Raw genomic sequence first — 18,679 nt, 5'->3', positions numbered from 1 at the left:
GCTCTGCCTTCAGCCGGAGTCAGCTTTAATTAATCTTCCACTTTAATTCTGCGATGTATATGTCATGCTCTATTATATTTTTGCTTCGGATATATTTCACTGAGTAATAAAAATAAAGGGAGAACAGTTGGTGAAAATTTACTCAAGGAATTAAGTTTGTCATTGATACAAGTGACGGGCCATCTGGATACTCAGGGAACTTCTGCTACCAAAGAGAGTTTTCAAGGGGCGCGTGCTTTTTATTATTAAACCTGTTAGCGATGTGCATAATGTACAAGGCATGCATTTTAATTAGACAAGGGTGCATGCTAATCGAGGAGCTCCTTGGTAATGGTTATCACTCATGAATACTTACGCGTTCACCCACATTCGAGTCTGCTCTGAGGAGTACCTGGCCGTCCAGTGCAGCCCAAGCACAAGGCCCATGGGGAGAGCTGAGAAGCAAAAATAATGGTGGTTTTACTTTGAAGTCAGGGACTTGCTCAGTTACTGCTACCAATTTGTGCTTCTAAACACATAGACTAAGGTGCTGGCAAGTTCCTCCTGATTGTTGGCCCGTACCCACGTGTACTCATTGCCACACAGACAGTGGAGAAAGTGAACCGCGCACTAGTGAGTTCTGGCCACCACTTTGGTCACCATTTGGTTGGTGAAATGCCTTTGTCCAGCTTTCCAGCAGGTAGCTGGCTTGGAATGCTGGCCCATGTCATTAACCTTAGTGACATTTGCTGGCAGCTTTGAAGTTCATGTCCCAAATGGAACTTCTTTATTTTAACTTTGAGTGCTTTGACCAACTTGCCAACCCTTTGGTAAAACATGTCGATGTGCACGTTACATTTTGAAGGATTTTGAAGAACCTCCTGCCTTGAACTGCTCATGTTCCCAGAGAGTGAGCTTCCCTCTCCCCTGCTACACACACAGACGCCAGCTGAAGTCCCGCAGGTGCCACTGTAATGGGTGCCACAAGCTGCAAGACAGCCGCCTGCAGGCTCCATTCTCTGCAGCAGGCTGGGATGTTCCCCGAGGGATTTTACCAAATTCTGTGAAGGTTTTCCTTTTCTTCAGAATACAATAAGACGTTCAGGTGTCTTGTAAAAGTCACCCTGTGCCACAAAAATGAATGGCCACCTGGCATTGCGGCTGAAAACGTCACAAGTTCAAGACAGCGGCTGGAGGTCTTGTGAATCACTTTGACCAGAGCATGAAACTCTGCCAAGGCACCCTTCATCAGGTGGGCCCTTGGTCAGACTCCCAGCCACCTAGACAGTAACGCACGTCTACTACTCCAGGCCCAGCGCTTGCTCCCTGATCAGCCTGGGTGCTAAGGCACCTCGTGCCCAGCACGTGGTACAGCACAGCTGCAGCCGGTGCCAAGGCAGAGGGCAGACTTGGATTTTCTTAAAGGCCTCCGTATGTTGTTTGATCTCAGAAAACTTGAGGTGTTGCAATTGTTTAGCTCACATCATCAAAGAGAATAATTTCCAGTGGTTGCATTCCAAGGGAGAAATTATTTATTTTTCATACATTTATGGTAAATATTTCACACCAAATTTTAAAGCACTTAATATTCCTTAGCAATAAAATTACTTCAGCATAGGAGAATTTTAACAAGCTTTTAAATTAAGGTAATGTATCACAATATCACATTTGAAGCAAAGTGAAATAATTTTGATCTTTTACAATAATTTTCAAAAATTTTTATTTTCATTTATAATTACTTTGTAATTATTTCATTTATAATTATTTTCATTTATATTAATTTAGCAGAGGGATACTATTGTGGACAGTGTCTACATAATTTTATAGACTATGTTTTGTCTTTCTGAAACCACCACTAGTGATTTATATTCCATAAGATAAGATAAATATGGAAACTGATCCAAAAATCTGCATCTGTTTGGTATCACTTCCTTCTGATGGAATCATACAAGGGAATTAATGTGCTAAATTGTATCAGTTACAAGAAAGAAAACATTTTACCTGATACACTGAAACCCTGAATCCTTCCCTCTGCCGGCTGTAGCTCCAAATCCACTGGACTGCCCATATTTTTGAGTTTACCTTACAAACATTTAGCTTTAATGACATAAAGAACTTCCAGCTTTGAGTATATCCCAAGAAAACTAGTTTTCAAAGAGAAGAGAGGAAAAATGCTAGTTAACACTGACGCAACAAGATAGAAAATTCTAGAAGTGCCAGTGCCCATGGATGGGGTGTAGGGGAGAAATTGGTGGAAGCGGTGGGTGGGGGTGGGTGTTCAAGTCTAAACAAACCCTCCTGAGTCCTTCAGGGTTTAAATGCCCGTAGGAGAGCAGCAATGTGGCATGGTTCTTAGGTCTTGTGCTGTAGCAGATTGCATCCGGGAAACTCATTCAGTCTACAGAAATTCACTTAATGCTCAGTGTGCTGACACCATCTTATACCATGAAATCAGAGATGCAAGAAAAGCGACCAGTAAGAGCTGTAGTCCTGAAGCCATCACTGGAGCAGAGAAGAATCATTGTATGCGTGGGTGTCAATGTAGGGCATTTAGATCTTATTTTAACATAGTTACATCAATTAATATTTCATTTAGTGTATTTCTACTACACTATCATTCTTTACCTATTATCTTAATAATGAAAACAGTTCCCCTGTCCATTCATATTTAAAATAACTCATGTCTGACAAGTCCTAAGAACTTCCCAGCTCTGCTTCAGTTGGGGCTCCCCATGTGGTCTTGCATGACATCCCCCTGTGTCTGAAGATGCAGATGCTGTCTGCACCCACACATTGAATTCTGGTTCTGGCAAGAAGTGGAGAACAAAGCTTTAGAGCAGGTCAACACAGTCTAGTGACACACTGTCTCAGCCTTTTGACCAACACTCTGGCTTCTGATAGGTTTGTTCCTTGGGGAAGTTTTCCTCTGAGACTTTTCATACCCCTAGATTACCTCCGTGATTACCGTGACCTCCTACCCTCTCCAACAGCTGAGACACTGCCCCCTTTCCATCTGTGTGCATGCGTTTCTCAATCATTAGCAGCCACACAGCAGGCACAGACAACTGTATGGAGAATTAGATCCTCCTGGGGTCTGTCACCTGGGCGGGGGGATTTGTCTGGCTAACTGGGGCTGGGACGTGGGGATTACTACCACAAGGGCTAGTGAAAGGATGTCTCCCACTAGGGCAGAACGTCCTTCAGGGACATCGGGCTTCCAGGTCGTGTGATAACACCGGATCTGGGGGGCCTGGGGTACAGGGAGATGAGGACCCAGGGAGGTCTTTTCCGGGGAGTCTCTGGTGACTGTTTCTTATGTTCTTATGTTCTGTATGAAAGCACTGGCATTTCTTCATAGGGACCCAGGAGCTGTCGTGTCAGATAGGACCCTAGATGTTGTTCCTTTCCGACGTCCTTTGACATGTTTCTCAGCTGGGTTCCTCATTATTTATAGTGAGTTATTGACACTGGATGTTTCCACCTGGTCTTTGGACTTGATCTAGTGTAATGCAGCAGCTCAGGGGACAGGTGGAGGAGCATGAGTGTCTGTGAGACCCAGTGAGCCCCCTAGGAGTGGCTGTAGGCAGAGCCTGGAGCGAGCCCCAGGGCTGTGTCCTGGAGTGCTCCACAGAAGGGGCAGGAAGGGGGCCAGGAGCAGGTGGAGGCCGGAAGACTGCCCACCAGGGTTCCAGGGAAACAGGAGCCAGCTCTGTCACACGTCGCTAGGGGTCAAGAAGAATGGATACTGAGCCGCAAACACTGAATTCAAAAAGGCACACATCAGTAGTGACTTCCAGAAAAGAACCGTAGGGACAGAAGATGTATTAGAGTAGTTTCAAGAGAGGATGAGGGTAGAAGAATTGGAAATGTAAGTAGAAACACGTCTTTTGTGATTTTTTTTTTTTTAATACAAAAGGAAGCAGAAAAGTGGGAAAGGGCCTGGAAGAAGTAAGATCTCATTTTGGTTAGAATTCAGTTTATTTTCTACTTTTAAAAATTAAAGGACTTTTTTTTTTTTAAAGAAATTTAAGACTTTGGAAACATTTGCTTCCTGGTGGGAATGTTCTGAGCAGGGGCAGCGGACAGTTGGAGGAGGAGTTTGTCAAGAACCCTGTCTTTCAGTGAAGCCTAGAGGCTGTGAGCTCTGGAGGAAATCCAGTTCACTGTCACGCGTCGCCAGCGCACAAGAAGTGAGGCACGCAGGAAATGCTCGCTCCCTGGCATCTCACGCCAGACCTGCCTGTGTCTTCGTTTGTTGGCGAGAGCCCAAAGATATTTTCCTTTTGGAACTATTTCTCCAGTGCTCATCTATGTTTGCGATTCCCCTTTATAAGTCAATGCTGTAATTATGCTCCCTGTTTTTAACCTACTCCCTTTAAGTTGAGCAGTCAGGCAGAGGGTGCCAGAGGATACCTGTTGGACCCAGGCTTCTCAGCCAGGCTGCAGGCTTCATCTCGACACACTAAGTGGTTGGAATGTCCCTGAGTCCATTTTTCAGCAGTCTGAAACTGTGTCATTGAGCGAGTGGGCTGCGGGACGCGTTATCTTGTGTATTGTTCTCTTCTTCCCACAATAGCTTTGTGTCAACATGACCAATGAGAAGATACACCACTACATCAATGAAGTGCTTTTCCTACAAGAGCAGACAGAATGTGTACAAGAGGGGGTTACTATGGAAACGGCATATTCTCCTGGTAACCAGGCTGGAGTTTTGGATTTCTTTTTCCAGGTATTCATATAATATAATTAGATACTTACCAGCATACAGGCATTTAAATGTACTGGAGACAGATTTTCCTTCAGAAGGCCTTGAATTTGAGCTATCTTTACATATGAGATGCTGCAATGTATTTATAATCTTTCAAAACCTATTGAGGAGCACAACGTGTCTTTTTCTGAAGGGGCATTTGAAAGAACACAGATTCATTGGAAGGACAAGAAATATCAGAACATTTTGATATAAAAATGTTCTGTATTTTGTACTTCCATGACTAAATTCTCAGCAGTAAAGAGGACAGTGCATAAAACCAGTTTTTCCGCAACATAATGTCTGTGATTCTATGATTAATGACACAATAACACAAATTTAACATAATTTTAAAATTTATCTCCCAAGTTCATAAGACTTAAATTTGGAACAATTGGCAGGACAGGTACATGTGCACGTGTCTGTACTCCACTAAAACCAGGAGTCTGAGGGCCTTGCAGGGGTGTGTCCCCAGCATTGCCTGTCGACTTACAGGAAGAGCATGGCACTCCGTGTCTCTGTCCTATCAGTGAAAACCTGTCAGAGGAGCAGAGTTTCTGTCCCAGCAGGAAGACGTGACATGGACTCATCCGCAGTCTCTCTCAGATACCTCAATGCCCCTTCAAACAGGCCACGCTCAGCTATGTGCAGAGCAGCGTTCCCTTTCTACCTTCTCTCACTGAAGGTCGGTGTCCCTGTTACGTCACCCTGTCCCTTTTCCTAACTCTGCAGCACTCTCGTCCCTGCTATGACAATGTCAGGGCTGCTGACCTCAGAGCTCTGTGAGGGGCGGGGGCCCACCTTGAGCACAGGCAGAGGTGTGTTCAGGTAGAGGCTGATTTCTCTTCCGAGGGTCTGGGTGAAGATGGAGGGAGGTGAGCACTGATGGAAACCTCCCTCTCTTCCTGCTTTCAGAAGCCGTCAGGATTGCTCTCTTTATTGGATGAAGAAAGCCAAGCGATTTGGTCCACAGAACCGAACCTTCCCAAAAGGCTACAGAACCTCCTAGAATCATCGAACACAAATGCTGTGTACTCCCCCACGAAGGATGGGAACGGCAACGTGGCCCTCAAAGGCCAAGGTGCGGCGTTCACCGTCATGCACTATGCAGGAAGGGTAAGTGGACCACCGTGGGGTTGGTGCAGCCCTGTGGACCAGAGCCCAGGCCAAGCCCGTGGGCTCCTGCAGCACTCAGGTGCGTTGCTGGGTGGTGCTACTTTCCTAAGCTAGTTGTTTTCCCTCTGGTGAGGAGTTAACTTCTTCAGGACAGTGCAGGTGCTCCACACGAGGACCTGATCATGTCATTACACAAGTACAGGAGCCCTGGGCTTGAAGAGCCTCCGCTGTGAACTCCAGGATATTCTCATAACGCAGACAGACTCTAGGCCTCTGAGCCTGCTCTTCCTGAGTGCGCTTCCTAGCACTGAGGGGTTTTCCTCGGAGCCTGTTACCACTCCTGGTCCTGCAGCCAGGCTCCTAAGGCAAGCTGCTCTCCCCAACACCCTGGAGGACGTCCTTGGGCCTGGATCACGCTCCTCCATCTAGACCAGCGTCAGGATGTCCCTGGCTGAGGGCATCTTTGCCCAGCCAGGGCTTTCTTTGCGAGACCTCCACCGAGGTCATTTTTCTAGTCCACTCCCAGTTTTCCTGCACCCCCACCTTCATACTCCAGATGAGGCCCCTCCTTGCCTTCCTAACAAGATCAGGTTCTCTCCATGTTTCACTATATAAATCCACTCCCATTTATGCTCCATCCAGCTCCCATCTGCAGTTAATGTCTCTCTGCTTCAGGTTTGTAGCCATCTACCCACAAGTGACACCGCCACTTACTACCACCTGGGTACTGCAGGGAGGACTCCCTAGTGACCCTGCAGTGTACCTCAGTCACATCCACCGGTGCTCACCGAGACTGCTGTTCACCAAAGGAGGAGCATTAGAGGGTCCAAAACAGTCCTTGCATCAGAAAAGGGAAAGCAAATTAACAAACACCAAAATGCGGATATGATTATGATCTTTTTTAAATTACGTATTCCCATGGAGAAGGAAGCAGTCATTTGGCCAAAAATGTAGAAATGTTTTCTAGAGGAGTTATGATATGACCCAGGCTGACTAGTGTTGGTTAACGCTCACTAATTACAAAGAGGGGGACATTTCGGGAAGACATTGGATTGTGAAAGTGGGCGCCATTCGTATTGCTTAGGACTCAGTGGCACAGGACAGAATCCACTGTAGCTGTTTTCTCTGTCTTCTTCACTGTAACTATTTAAGCAGAAAATTAATCAGCACAAGAAAACATTGTTGGGAGACTCTAAGTTGAATTTTCAGAAGTGCTCCTGGACTGGTGCAGTGGCCCATGCCTGTATCCCAGAGGCTCCGGAGGCTGAGGCAGGAGGATCACAAGTTCAAAGCCAGCCTCAGCAATATAGCAAGGCTCTTAGCAACTGAGAGAGATTCTGCCTCTAAATAAAATATTAAAAAGGCTGGAAATGTGTTGCTCAATGGTTAAGCACCCCTGTGTTTACTTCCCAATACCAAGGAAAAAAAGAAGGAGTACCCCTAAACCACATCTCAGAACTGAGTCACCAAGGTGTGTGTCTCCAGGTAAACTGAGATGCTGCTGCTGTGGTTTCTGACTCATTTACTGCTGCCACCAACTCATTTGAAACGCCCGTACCCTGGCACTCAACATCGAAGACACCAGTGACTAGCCTGTGTCTCCCCAGTGCAGAGCAAGGATGAGTCCCCTGCACATGGGTCACAGAGTGTGACCTACACCCTTCTGCCTTCTAAACCTGGGTGATGGCGCTCAATGGTCGATGCTGAGGAATGGTCAGCTCCCAGATGCAGAGGGTCCCGGGAAGGCAGCTCTCCTTCCAACCTCTGCAGTACAAGAAGGCGAGGCAGAGGGTGGGCACCATCGCTCCACATCCACCCACGTTGAAGGCTTAGAAAGGGGCAATATTCAGTTTTTAGACCTTCAGAATCTAAGTGTTTCATGGAAATCTCGAGGTGATACTGGGATAATAGAGGTTGTTTCTACGAACATGCTTTCATGCTTGGAAACATGTTCTTGATTTTGTCCAGGAAGAACAGGGAAAAGGGAGAGAAAAAATATTTAAAAAGAGAAATACGTCAGAAACCCAGAGGAGCAGAGACTAGCAAGCACACCTGGGGGCCAGCAACGAGGCCACGGTGCCCTCCCCGAGAGGCCTCGGAAGTCCCTTCAAGGGGCCCATGGGTGTGGAAAGGAAATTGGTGGAAGATCTTCTATCTGTGTCCCTGGAGAGCTATTAACACTCTCTTCTATTTGAGAGATTTAGGCTTTGCAAGTTCTTGATAAAGATAGTGATCTTTAACCTTCCATTCAGATTTTCGATCTATACTTTTCTATGTTAACTATTTATTGAATTTATATAAATTAAGTAAACATTCTTAATAATATTTAATGATTTCAGAGAAATTCTTTTCCTAAAAGTTTTATGGCAGCTGGGGCAAGTAGTCACATTCTTGACCCACCTTATAAGCCTGCTTTGTGTATTGGACATGAACTAGATGTTCAATGAATGTTAATTGTGTTAAAATGAGTGAAAATGTGGTTTTAAGTCAGAGCTTTTTGATTATCTTATGTTCAGTTTCAAAAATTATTCTGGGTACAGTAAAATTTTAATTCCAATTGTTTTTGGAAGAATTGATGAGAAACTATCATTTAGTAGTTTAAATTAATAGAATTATTTTAGCAAGTTCTGCTAGGAATGAGGTACAATAGGAACAACAATTGATTTGTTGTTTCTGAGCCAAAGCTCCCCCAGAATCATGAAATTTCCTTTAAAAGTACCTTTATCTTTAAGCAAGTTTTCCATAGTTGAGGCCAAATTTGTGGCATTGTAAAAATCTTTCATTTCAGTGAGTTGAACTGATGAGTCTGAGCCAAGGGACTCCCTAAGGACTCATTCACAGGTTACTGTATAGATTTTATAATTTGTGGCAATATGTCAAGCCATATGCCATTTGAGTGATCAAAAAGCCCCATACTCTTCAATTTTGAGATGTTGCATTAAAAAAAAAAGCTAACTGCTTATTCTGCATCTCTTGTAAATCAAGAGATGTAGAAAAAGTTAATTGACTTAAAAATCAACATGCAGTGGGCAAAACATTCCTGAATAATCTTTGACAATAAAGTCAGTCCCCGGGGCAGCTCTCCGGTCTCCTCTGCTCTTGAGTTTCTTTCCATCCTCTTGTTTGGCCAGATGGGTGGGTGGAATGGAGCCTCAGCACCACCTGCTCCTCCCCAGGGTTTGCCTGGCCCTCTTAGTGAACACCTCCTGCACCTCCTAGCGAGACCTTGCTACAGCCAGTGTTGCTGCTGACATCCAGCCCCACCTGGGTGCTCTCACCTGTCCTGAGCTCTGCCCAGGAGATCCTGCAAGCTTCTGAGGCTCTTTTGAGCAGAGGCTCAGAGGTCCTTTTAGAAATGTTTAAGCAACATTATTTGAATTACAGTTGAAGATCTTTCCTAAATACATTTGAATTTTTCATTACTCATAGGAGCATGGTGTATTTTCCAATCTCCATTACAGAAATATTTTAAAGTAAATGGGGAGATGCTGTGCATGAAATATTAACCAGGTCTCGTTAATGAGCATGGATTTGAATTAAAGAAGGCTTGTGGGGCTTGGGGGTTTGTTTGCTTGGTTGGTTGCTTGGATGATTATTTGTGTTAGCAAATTTTAAATCATATATGGGATTACCTGTTTTAAGGGTGACTCTTAAGCTGCTGATTTAAATGACAGATAAGCATTAAATCCTAAAAGTATGTCTAATTTTATTGGCTATTAAAATTAAGACTGTTGAAGGGAAGAAGAATTATAGCTTGACAAAGACATTGTCTCTTAGGAGAGTTGAATTTCCATTAAGGTGATTCTAAAATAACTCCAGTAGGAAATAGTATTTTAAAGTTCCTAAATTTTGATGTGAAAAAGTGAGTGGATTAGGAGATAGCAAAGTGACCCGAAATAATAAAAAATCAAATTAATGAAAATGTAAATCAAAATTAATAGTTATGTATTATCTGCACTTGCATATATGACCCTTGCTTCTTGTCTGCTCATACATCTTTATCTGGAAGTTATTAAAATTTATTTTAGGATGCAGTTGTTCCTTTTGGGGCTCAAATAAATGTCCCACTGTGATTGGCCTGGGTGATTTATAGATATCAAGTTATCGCTGTTCTTCTAGCTTAAGATGATGGGTCTGTATTTCAGGTCCATTGCTCTCCAGACAGTTATGTATTGTAAAGGTTGAATGGTGCAAACCCGCTTCCTGAAGATATGTCCAGGCTCTCATCCATGAAGTCTGTGACTGTGACCATGTTGGAAAGGAGGTCTCTATATATGTCATCAAGGATTTAAAGAGAGGGTCACCATCAGTCACGTGGAAGGCTCTACATCCAGCCGGATGTGTCCAGAGGGGAGGGTGAGGGAGAAAGTCACCTGATGGTTGGAGGCAGTGATGGAAGCAGTGCAGCCGCCCCTAGGAGAGCACCTGGGTCCCCAGCAGGAGGAGGTAGAAAGATCCTCCCCTGGGGCCTCCAGGAGCTCAGGCCTGCGGAACCAGGAGAGAATGCATTTCTCTTGTTTTGAGTCACCCAATTTGTGGTTATTTCTTGCAGTGGTCTTAGTGAACAAATGAAGTATTCCTCTGATTCATTCCATGTTATAGATTATGGAAGTGAGCAATTTAAGCTTGGAACATTGTAGGGTTTCTTTTTACATCATTTGATTCATTTCAAGTGACTCCTGCCTGTCTCCTTAGGTTTTTGCTCCTGTGGTTTTCCTCACCTGGAAGTCTCGTTGCCCAGTCATTCCAAATCTTGTCCATCCTCCCAAAGATCAAGTTCTTGGCTAATCTAGATTTCATTGATTTCTCCCTGACCTCATCAATAATGATGCCCGATAGCCTCATGCCATTTTACAATTTAAAAAGTACTTCTGAAACGTTTTTTATCTCATCCTTGTATATAACATCTCCACCTCAGTTTTCCTGCAGTCAACTTTGGTGCCTTCAGTGACACCCCTACAGATGGAAAGCTCCATATTAGTCTCCTCTGCCGCCACAACACCACCAGCAGCTGAGGGCTTGAAGCGATGGCAGTATGTGGTCTCACAGGGCTGGAGGAGAGAGTCCAGACTCCAGTGTCAGCTGCAGGGCTTCCTGCTGGGGACTCGGAGGGAGGCATTCTCCAGGTCTTGTCCTGGTTTGGGCATTCCTTGGCTTGCCAACCCCACTCGAGGTGTGCCCCATCACAGGGCCTGCCCCTCTGTGGGTCCTCTCTTTTTGTAAGAATTTAGGCCCATCCTAACCCCATATGCTCTCCTGAGGGTTGACTGACTACATCAGCAAAGACCCTTTTGCCAAAAAATAGGTCATGTTCTGTGGTTCTGGATGGACAAGAGCTTGGGGACATCACTTAATCTGAGACAGGTCAGTAGGTGACAGCACCCTGGCTCATTCCTCAAGTACCCGTTTTTCTCTGCTAACAACATAGTGGGCAATGTTCTTAAAGTTTCGCTGTCTTACTCATAGGGTATGTGTGGTACAGCGAAGAGAAGAGGCTCCCCCTGACCCCAGGCCCCCAGGCTGGGTTTGAGTTTCAGCTTTTCTGATGTGTGACTGAGAAGGACAGGACCTTCTGTTGCTGCATCCATGAAATTTACAATTAAAGAAAGTGAGATTATGACTCTCATAAAGCTTATTCTGAAAGTTCAGTGCTGAGCTAGCAATAAATGCAGGGTGATTATTTTTAAACAAGGCTTCAAATAAGCAAGTCATCTCCCCATCAGTTTTGAAAGTCTTCAGTGCAGGAATGGCACAGTGTTCAGCAAGACCTGGAACTCATCAGTCAGCAGCCCCAAGACCAGAAAACGCGTGAGGGATCATCTGCTCAGCTGTCGTATTTTCAGACGAATGTTGGTGGGCCCATTGGCTTACTAAGTAGGTGGCAAGACTTCCTTGGTTTGGTCTCAAAAATCAGTTGATTCTTAGCAATGTGCCCACGTGACAACAAGGAGTATTTTATCAATCACATTATAAGTCCCTGTTCTTGTGTACCCCAGTGTAACCAGTTTCACTGTAGTAGGTGGCAGGCAGGACAGCTGTCACACTCCATTCCCAATGTGGTGTTCCCTTGCTTCTCTATCACACTGCAGAGACTTCTGTGAGAGCTAAGAGCAGAAAATTTAGATACTACCCTGTGGACACTCTAGTACTGGGCTAAAGGGGAACACCCGTGGACATGTGTTTTAATTTACATTAATGTGTCAGTCTAGTTTTCATTGAATAATATGGGCTACTTTTTGATGAGTAAGTCTACCCAGATCAAAAACAATTTTTTAAAAATTATGTTCTTCACCATTTAGTTTCAAGACTAATATTTTAATTGAGCATACAGGTGTGTCAGATTTGACTGCACATTTAAAAATCATTTCAGTGTTGTTTCTCATAAGAAAATTAAAACCTTCTCCATAATTTCATATACATATTCTGCCTTTGTGATTTTGTGATGAAATAAAAATTTACAGCCCCTGGATCCAGCACACTGGCAGATGTGTCTCTGTGGGTGGATTTTGATGGTGCTCCTCCGGCTTCCTTCTCTGCCCCTAAGCCATACCCTACAGATACCTTGGCTTCCTGGACAGGATTGTTCAGGTCACTCCTCATCAGAGGCCTTTGTGGGGATTCAGTTCCTAAATCACTGCTGATAGAAATGATGCAGGACAAGAATGTTATTGATCTGGAGCCTGTCTATGAAACACCTGGATTTTTTTCCTTCTCTTGGAGAAGGGTGCACCCATCTTTGGAGGCGGTGGGCTTGGGAATCATCTGTAGTTAGAGGTAAGCTGTTGCGCAGAGCACTGTCAGGTCAGATCTTCGTCTCCGGCACTTTATTATACCCAAGAAGGTTCCGGGTCACACATGACGTGGACTCTGTGCCCTTCAACATATTGACAGAGAAAGAGTACAGGGAACATCTTGGCTCCTCCGTCTCCTGATTCCATCTGTGCTGGTCACACCATTTATAGTTGGCCTTTACTCCCTGGAGATTTGTGGGAGACACAATGTACCCAAGAAGACTCTGAGAGCAAACCTTTAAATCAAAAGACAAAGCGGACAGACCAATCGATGGGCAGCTTCCATTCATTTCTCTTCTCTCCAGGCAGAATCCCCAGACAGAACAATCAAATCTGTCTGGTCTCAGCCAAACTGATACTATTAAAGGTTATTTGACAAAGATATTTTGACCTGCACAGAAAGGGCTTAATTTACATCTGCAGCTGTTCACCTCTTGGGCAGACGTTCTGAAAAATAAAAACTAGCTCCACAGGGCTCCTGATGCTCCATTACTGATGGCACTTTGACCTTTGGCAGCTTGTCTGGGGACCAGGATCAGCATTTTCTTTCTGCTGGGGCAGGAAGGAGAGTAGGGATCTCAGGGAGAATCCCCCTGTCCCTGCAGAGCTGGAACACACCCCCAACTGTCAGGGCTGACAGAAAGCTGTCAGTATTAGATTTCCTAGAGCATTGCCGTTTTATTGTGGGTTGATTGGTATTTCATTCCTTAAAAGGAATGTATGAAGCATATTTATGAATTTCAGCTGTGTCAAGTTCAAGGTAATGTCCAAATTCCTAGGTGTCCAGATAGGGACTCCTGACCAGCTTACTGGGTGCTCCTGGTATTCACCTTCTCTGTTAATTAGTATCTGTCGACTGACAGGGCCCAGAAGGAAACATGCAACACCAGTGGACCGACTCTCTTCATTTTTCAGCCTCTGCTCATAAGTGTTGGCAGCGGATAGAGCTGATTCACCACTACTCAAGGAACGGAGACCCTTTTCATCAAGCCTCGGGTGGGATGTGGAAGCCAGGCATGAAAAATACTTGGACACGTTGTATTTGCTGCAAATGATCATTTATTTATTTTGCTAAAACCCATCTTCACATATATTCTGATGTGATATATTGAATTCACGAGTACATTTCAAAAAGTTTGCATTTTTATCATCTGTTAATCCTAACCACTTCTTCTCTGAGGATTATGTTTTGCGGCATGTAAATAACATGATGCAGGAAGGGATTATAAATACGAGGGATGTGTGAATTTACTTCTGTTCCATAAATATTGATGATCTCGGGGTGGGAAGCAGATGGACCCCCTGGTTCAGTGTGGTAGGCAAGGCAGCCACCAGATCTCCAGCTCCTTGTGGGCTTCAGACCCCTCCCCATAGCTTCTCCCAGGCTCTCTCTTCTCACTTCAGAAAGGTAAACAAGTAAAAGGGGTGGGGGGAGATGTTGGCATATTTTCCTACAATTTTCCAGTTGAGCAACCCTAATCTGAAGACCCCAATCCAGAATGCTCCAGAGTCCAAATCTCTTGGAGAGCCACGTCTGTACTCAAAGTGCTTTCTTGAAGTTGGGAGCTTTTCGGATTTCAGGTTTTCAGGTCAGGGCGCCGTGGCCTGCAATGACCAGACACAGGCTCCTCTCCTTCCTGTTCCTCTCTCCAGGGCAGGTGCTCCGCTGCTCACCCAAGGCCTGCTCGCATCCCAGCGCTGCTCTGCTCTCTCTCTCGTCTCGCGCTACTGGCAGAAGGAGCTCGGATGGTCCTCAGGAGGGAAGGCAGGCCCTTTGCTTAACAGCCCTGCTTCCGCCCTGCTTCCTTCCACGTGTCCGGAAACACGGCTGGAAATTAAACGTGACTCTTGTGGTTTGGCTCGCTGGCAGCAGGTCTGAATTCGTGGCACGAGAGGGGGCTTCCCGAGTGGCTCATCACCCCTGTGTTGAGCATTTCTGTCTCTACGTCCACTTCTCTGGGGAGAAGAATACACCGTGCTTCCTCTCTCCACAGTCAGCTCTCCCAGAGTTTCAGCCTTCTGTTCTTCATGTACCCGGGAGATGAACAGGTGCAGCACAGAGGATGTGCCACGTTTTAATTCTGGTTTTGGCTTGTCCTGGTTTTCGAAATGTGATGAGCAAGGGTAGTTCTTTCCCTGTAACTGGACAGACTCCTGGGCAGCTTCAGGGTTGTGCCTGGCCTCTCCAGTAGAGAAACTTCTTTATTTGCTTTGCTTGGCACTCTCAGACTCAACTCAGAGATTGAGAATTCTAGAACCCAATAATAAATAATTAAAACAAAATAATTAAACAGAAAAACAACAAAACCAGTTGACAGTCCCCACGCAGGCAGTCTCTTTTGCTCTCTGCGGTAAGCTTCCTCCCCTACAGGCCGGCATGGGGAGGTAGGGGCTGGCCTGTCCTGCACCATCCCAGAGTGTCCCGACTCACAGAGCCTCCAGATACACAAGGCTGATTCTCCAGGGGGTGCTTGTACCTGCCGTGTGCCCAGCCTCTGCTGGGAACTCAATGGTGCTTCCCAGGATGTGGGTGAGGCTCTTCCCTGGGCTGGATGCTCCCCTCCTGGTGGTTCTAGGTCTCTGGCATTCATCCACACAGGCCTTCCACTGGACTCCATCATTCCCAGCCTCCCCGTGTCCCTCAGCGGGAGTTAACAGGGCTCTGCTTTGTGGACATAAGGAGGCGTCTCCACGTCCTTTGTCTTCATCGGGAACAGACTCTGTTCTCTCATAGTTGACCCAGAACCTCTGGTGCACCACAGCAGGCTGCCCATCATACAGCACCCTCTCCTGCCTGTGCACAGTATTTCCCTAACTAGAGGACAGGCCAAGGGTCCCCAAAGGCTGCCCTCCCTTGACCTGGAGGATGGGGGCAGAAAGTGCAAAGGTGCTTGTGGCCAGCATTTTTAACTGAGGCACGGTTTGGGCAGGTCTTTGTGGGTACATTGTGGCAGTTGGACCATGTGTGCAGGTGGTGGTCATTGGGTAACAGGCACTTCCATCTCTTCAAACGTCAGTCATTTTCGTGAGCTGGGAATCCTGTTCTTCTGGTCGTTTTGAATACGCTGTGGATTGTCTAACCAACGGTTACCCGATACTGCTCCAGAAACCCGGAGCTGTTCCCTCTCACTGAGCTGTACCAATGTCACCTACCCCTTTTCTGTCCCAGTCTTTAATTACCACTATTCCATTCCATTCTATGAGGTCACTACCTTTTATCTTTCACAAATGAGTAAGGACATTTGGGATTTGTCTGGCTTATTTCTCTTAACCTAATGACCTCTAGTTCTATCCAGGTTGCTGCCAGTAACCTGATTCCATTCTTTTTATGAGGGAATAATGTCCCGTTGCATGCACACTTCATTCATGCACTGATGGGCATCTAGCTAAGTTGATTCCATATTTTAGGAATGAAGAACAGTATTCAATAAACACGGGAGTGCCATCGTCTTTGGGGGGGTAATTATTTTACCTCCTGTCGATCCACACCCAGCAGAGGGACTGCTGGGCCAGGTGGTAGCTCTTTCTTTAGTTTCTGAGGACTCTGCACTGTTTCCATCATAGCTGTGTTGATGTACATCCCTCCTCCCGGTGTGAGGACTCTCCTCTCCTGGGCTGATGTACATCCCTCCTCCAGGTGTGAGGACTGTCCCCTCCTAGGCTGATGTACACCCCTCCTCCAGGTGTGAGGACTCTTCTCTCCTGGGCTGATGTACACCCCTCCTCCTGGTGTGAGGACTCTTCTCTCCTGGGCTGATGTACACCCCTCCTCCTGGTGTGAGGACTGTCCTCTCCTGGGCTGATGTACACCCCTCCTCCTGGTGTGTGAGGGTCTCCCATTCTCCATATCCTTGATGGCCCTTGTTACTTCATCTTTTTTGATTACAAAGCTGAGGTGAGATGCTGCTCTTTGAAGTTTTGATTTGCATTTCCCCACAGTTAGTGAGATTGAGTGTTTTTTTTTTCCCCATGGACTTTTTGATGATGGCCATATTTGGACACCATTTAAGCAATAAAACAGTCACTATGTGCACTCAGATTGGGCACAAGATCAAGAGATCAACAGATGGATGGCTATGTACACAGATGCACCCATTACGCACACTATAGGTAGAAGGGCACACACACAGGCACACTTGTAAGTCCTGAACGTAACTTATCCACACTGTGGTCTGGTATGGAACTCTGAGATGCCTGAACTGTCACCAGGGGTGGCTTTGTTAGAGGTGTTTTAGCTCTTAGCATTTTAACTAGGTGGAAGTGTGAATGTTCATAACAGAAGCAGTGTAGTTGTGAAGTCGTGTAATTAGCCAAGTGGTCTGACCTCTACATATTGCTTTATAAGGTGGGGGATGTAGACGGTAGAAAATGACCTAATTCAAATGCAGTAGTTTGTGTGAGAATTATGGGTAGTCTCCGGCCAAGCAGCAACAGGGGACTGCAGGAGGCATATAGAGCCTCAGGAGTGGCCCTCAGGAGTGAACCCCGAGGGTCTGCTGAGACCCAACCCTGATTTTGCCCCTCCGAAGTGTCTGCTGTCCTGAGTCCGGCCTGAACTGAGAAGGACCAGGGTGTGTGTCTCGTGTGTACTTCCAGCCGATGTCCCTTGTTCTTTTCTTTCTTTCTTCTTGTCCCACCCTGTGATGGTGTGCCCTGCCCAGCATGCTGGAACCTGCTCTGCTCTGGCCATGTGGCACCCTGTGGGGACATGAGCTCTTCCTTCCCACTCAGTTCTCCTGCCATGAGCCTCCCTTACCACTTGGTCTGCTTTCTGACCTGGGGTCCTTCTCTTGGCTTCGCTTTACAGTGAGGTGCGGTCCCTCATTTGGGGATTCAACACCACCTCCACTCTGTCCTCTTGGAGCACCTTCCAGGTAGGAACTGGCAGCTCCAAGACAGGGGAAGAAGAGGCCAGCAGGGAGGACGGCAGGGTTGGCACCATCTGGTCTAGAAAAGAACTGGTGCTGCAACTGTACAGAGAAGAACATGAATATGGCTCCCGGTGGAGGAGAGAGAGCACCAGAGCTTCCGTCCCCTGCCACTTCCCGCCTTCTGCCAGTCCCCCTGGCACAGCCTTCTCTGGAAGGCCCAGCAGAAGCTCTGAGGAGCCCGGGGCCTGCAGAGCCCTGCTGAGCTGAGCAGTGACCAGCTTTGTACCAGCTGACACATGTCAGGAAGCTGGGCATCACTAGGCACATGGGTTCCCATCTCCGAGAATGCACACACACACAAATAGATTTTATAGACAGAAACACATCTGGGTTGACTATCTGTGACAATGGGAGATAGAGGTCATGGTTTATCCTATTACTTTTACTATTTTCCAAGTTTTATAAATATACTTGTATTATGACTAGTCTCTGCTACTTTGCTTGATTTATTCCAAATTTAGTTCTTGAACCCTGATTGAGGTCCAATGACAGTTACCTTTTATAACCCTTGACATTAGCCACACTAAAAGCCATTTGGAAGTCTAAGTAGATGATGTCCACTCAAGCCTGGCTACTATCCATACTGTACAGTCCCTTACAACAGTGCTTTTCTTGGTGGGCTGTGCTAATCGTGACACTTGTGTGCAAACTGGCCAGAGTTCAACAGCAAATTGAATTGAGAAGACAGCTTAGGGGAAGCTCAGTGCTCATACCCCACAGTTAAGGCCCATAGCATACCCCAGCAGTGACTTGCAGGCTGACAGGTCGAAACTAGAGCAAAAGTCCCCTCTGCCCACCCTGCAGCCCACTGTCCCTTCTCTGTCCCTCCTCACACTCTCATTCATTTTCTGTATCTGCGAGTCTCCAACTCGAATGTGCGTCAGAATCAATGGGGAGCAGGTGGGAAATGCAGACTCCTGATGCCCGCCCCCCAAACGAGGTTTCCCGAGTTTGGGGTGAAGTCTACAGGATTTGCACTTATATTAATAAGTGCAGATGTTCTGCAGGGGTCCTGAGAAACACTGGGAATGTAGCCACGCAGTGCCTCAGGTTGGCACAGCCCCCACAGGCACGAGGCCCACGCAGGGCTGAGCTGCAGTGGAAGAACTCCCTGT

General features: G+C 46.2%; 1 protein-coding gene across 2 annotated transcripts in view; it reads left to right on the top strand.

Annotated features, from left to right (window-relative positions):
- Positions 1–18,679, top strand: part of Myo16 (myosin XVI) — a 537,302-nt gene that overhangs the window by 384,288 nt on the left and 134,335 nt on the right. For both annotated transcript variants that reach the window (XM_046454924.2, XM_058582735.1), the window contains exons 22-23: positions 4,556–4,708; positions 5,642–5,842. In XM_046454924.2, the coding sequence (XP_046310880.1) occupies positions 4,556–4,708; positions 5,642–5,842 (354 nt within the window). The remainder of the gene's footprint in view (positions 1–4,555; positions 4,709–5,641; positions 5,843–18,679) is intronic.

Source organism: Marmota monax, unplaced genomic scaffold (assembly GCF_021218885.2).
Source record: "Marmota monax isolate L192 unplaced genomic scaffold, Marmota_monax_Labrador192_F-V1.1 WCK01_AAM20220418_F8-fsc00026, whole genome shotgun sequence".
NCBI lineage: Eukaryota > Metazoa > Chordata > Mammalia > Rodentia > Sciuridae > Marmota > Marmota monax.
The sequence above is the reverse complement of the archived record's forward strand: the minus strand, read 5'-3'. Positions and strand labels throughout refer to the sequence as shown.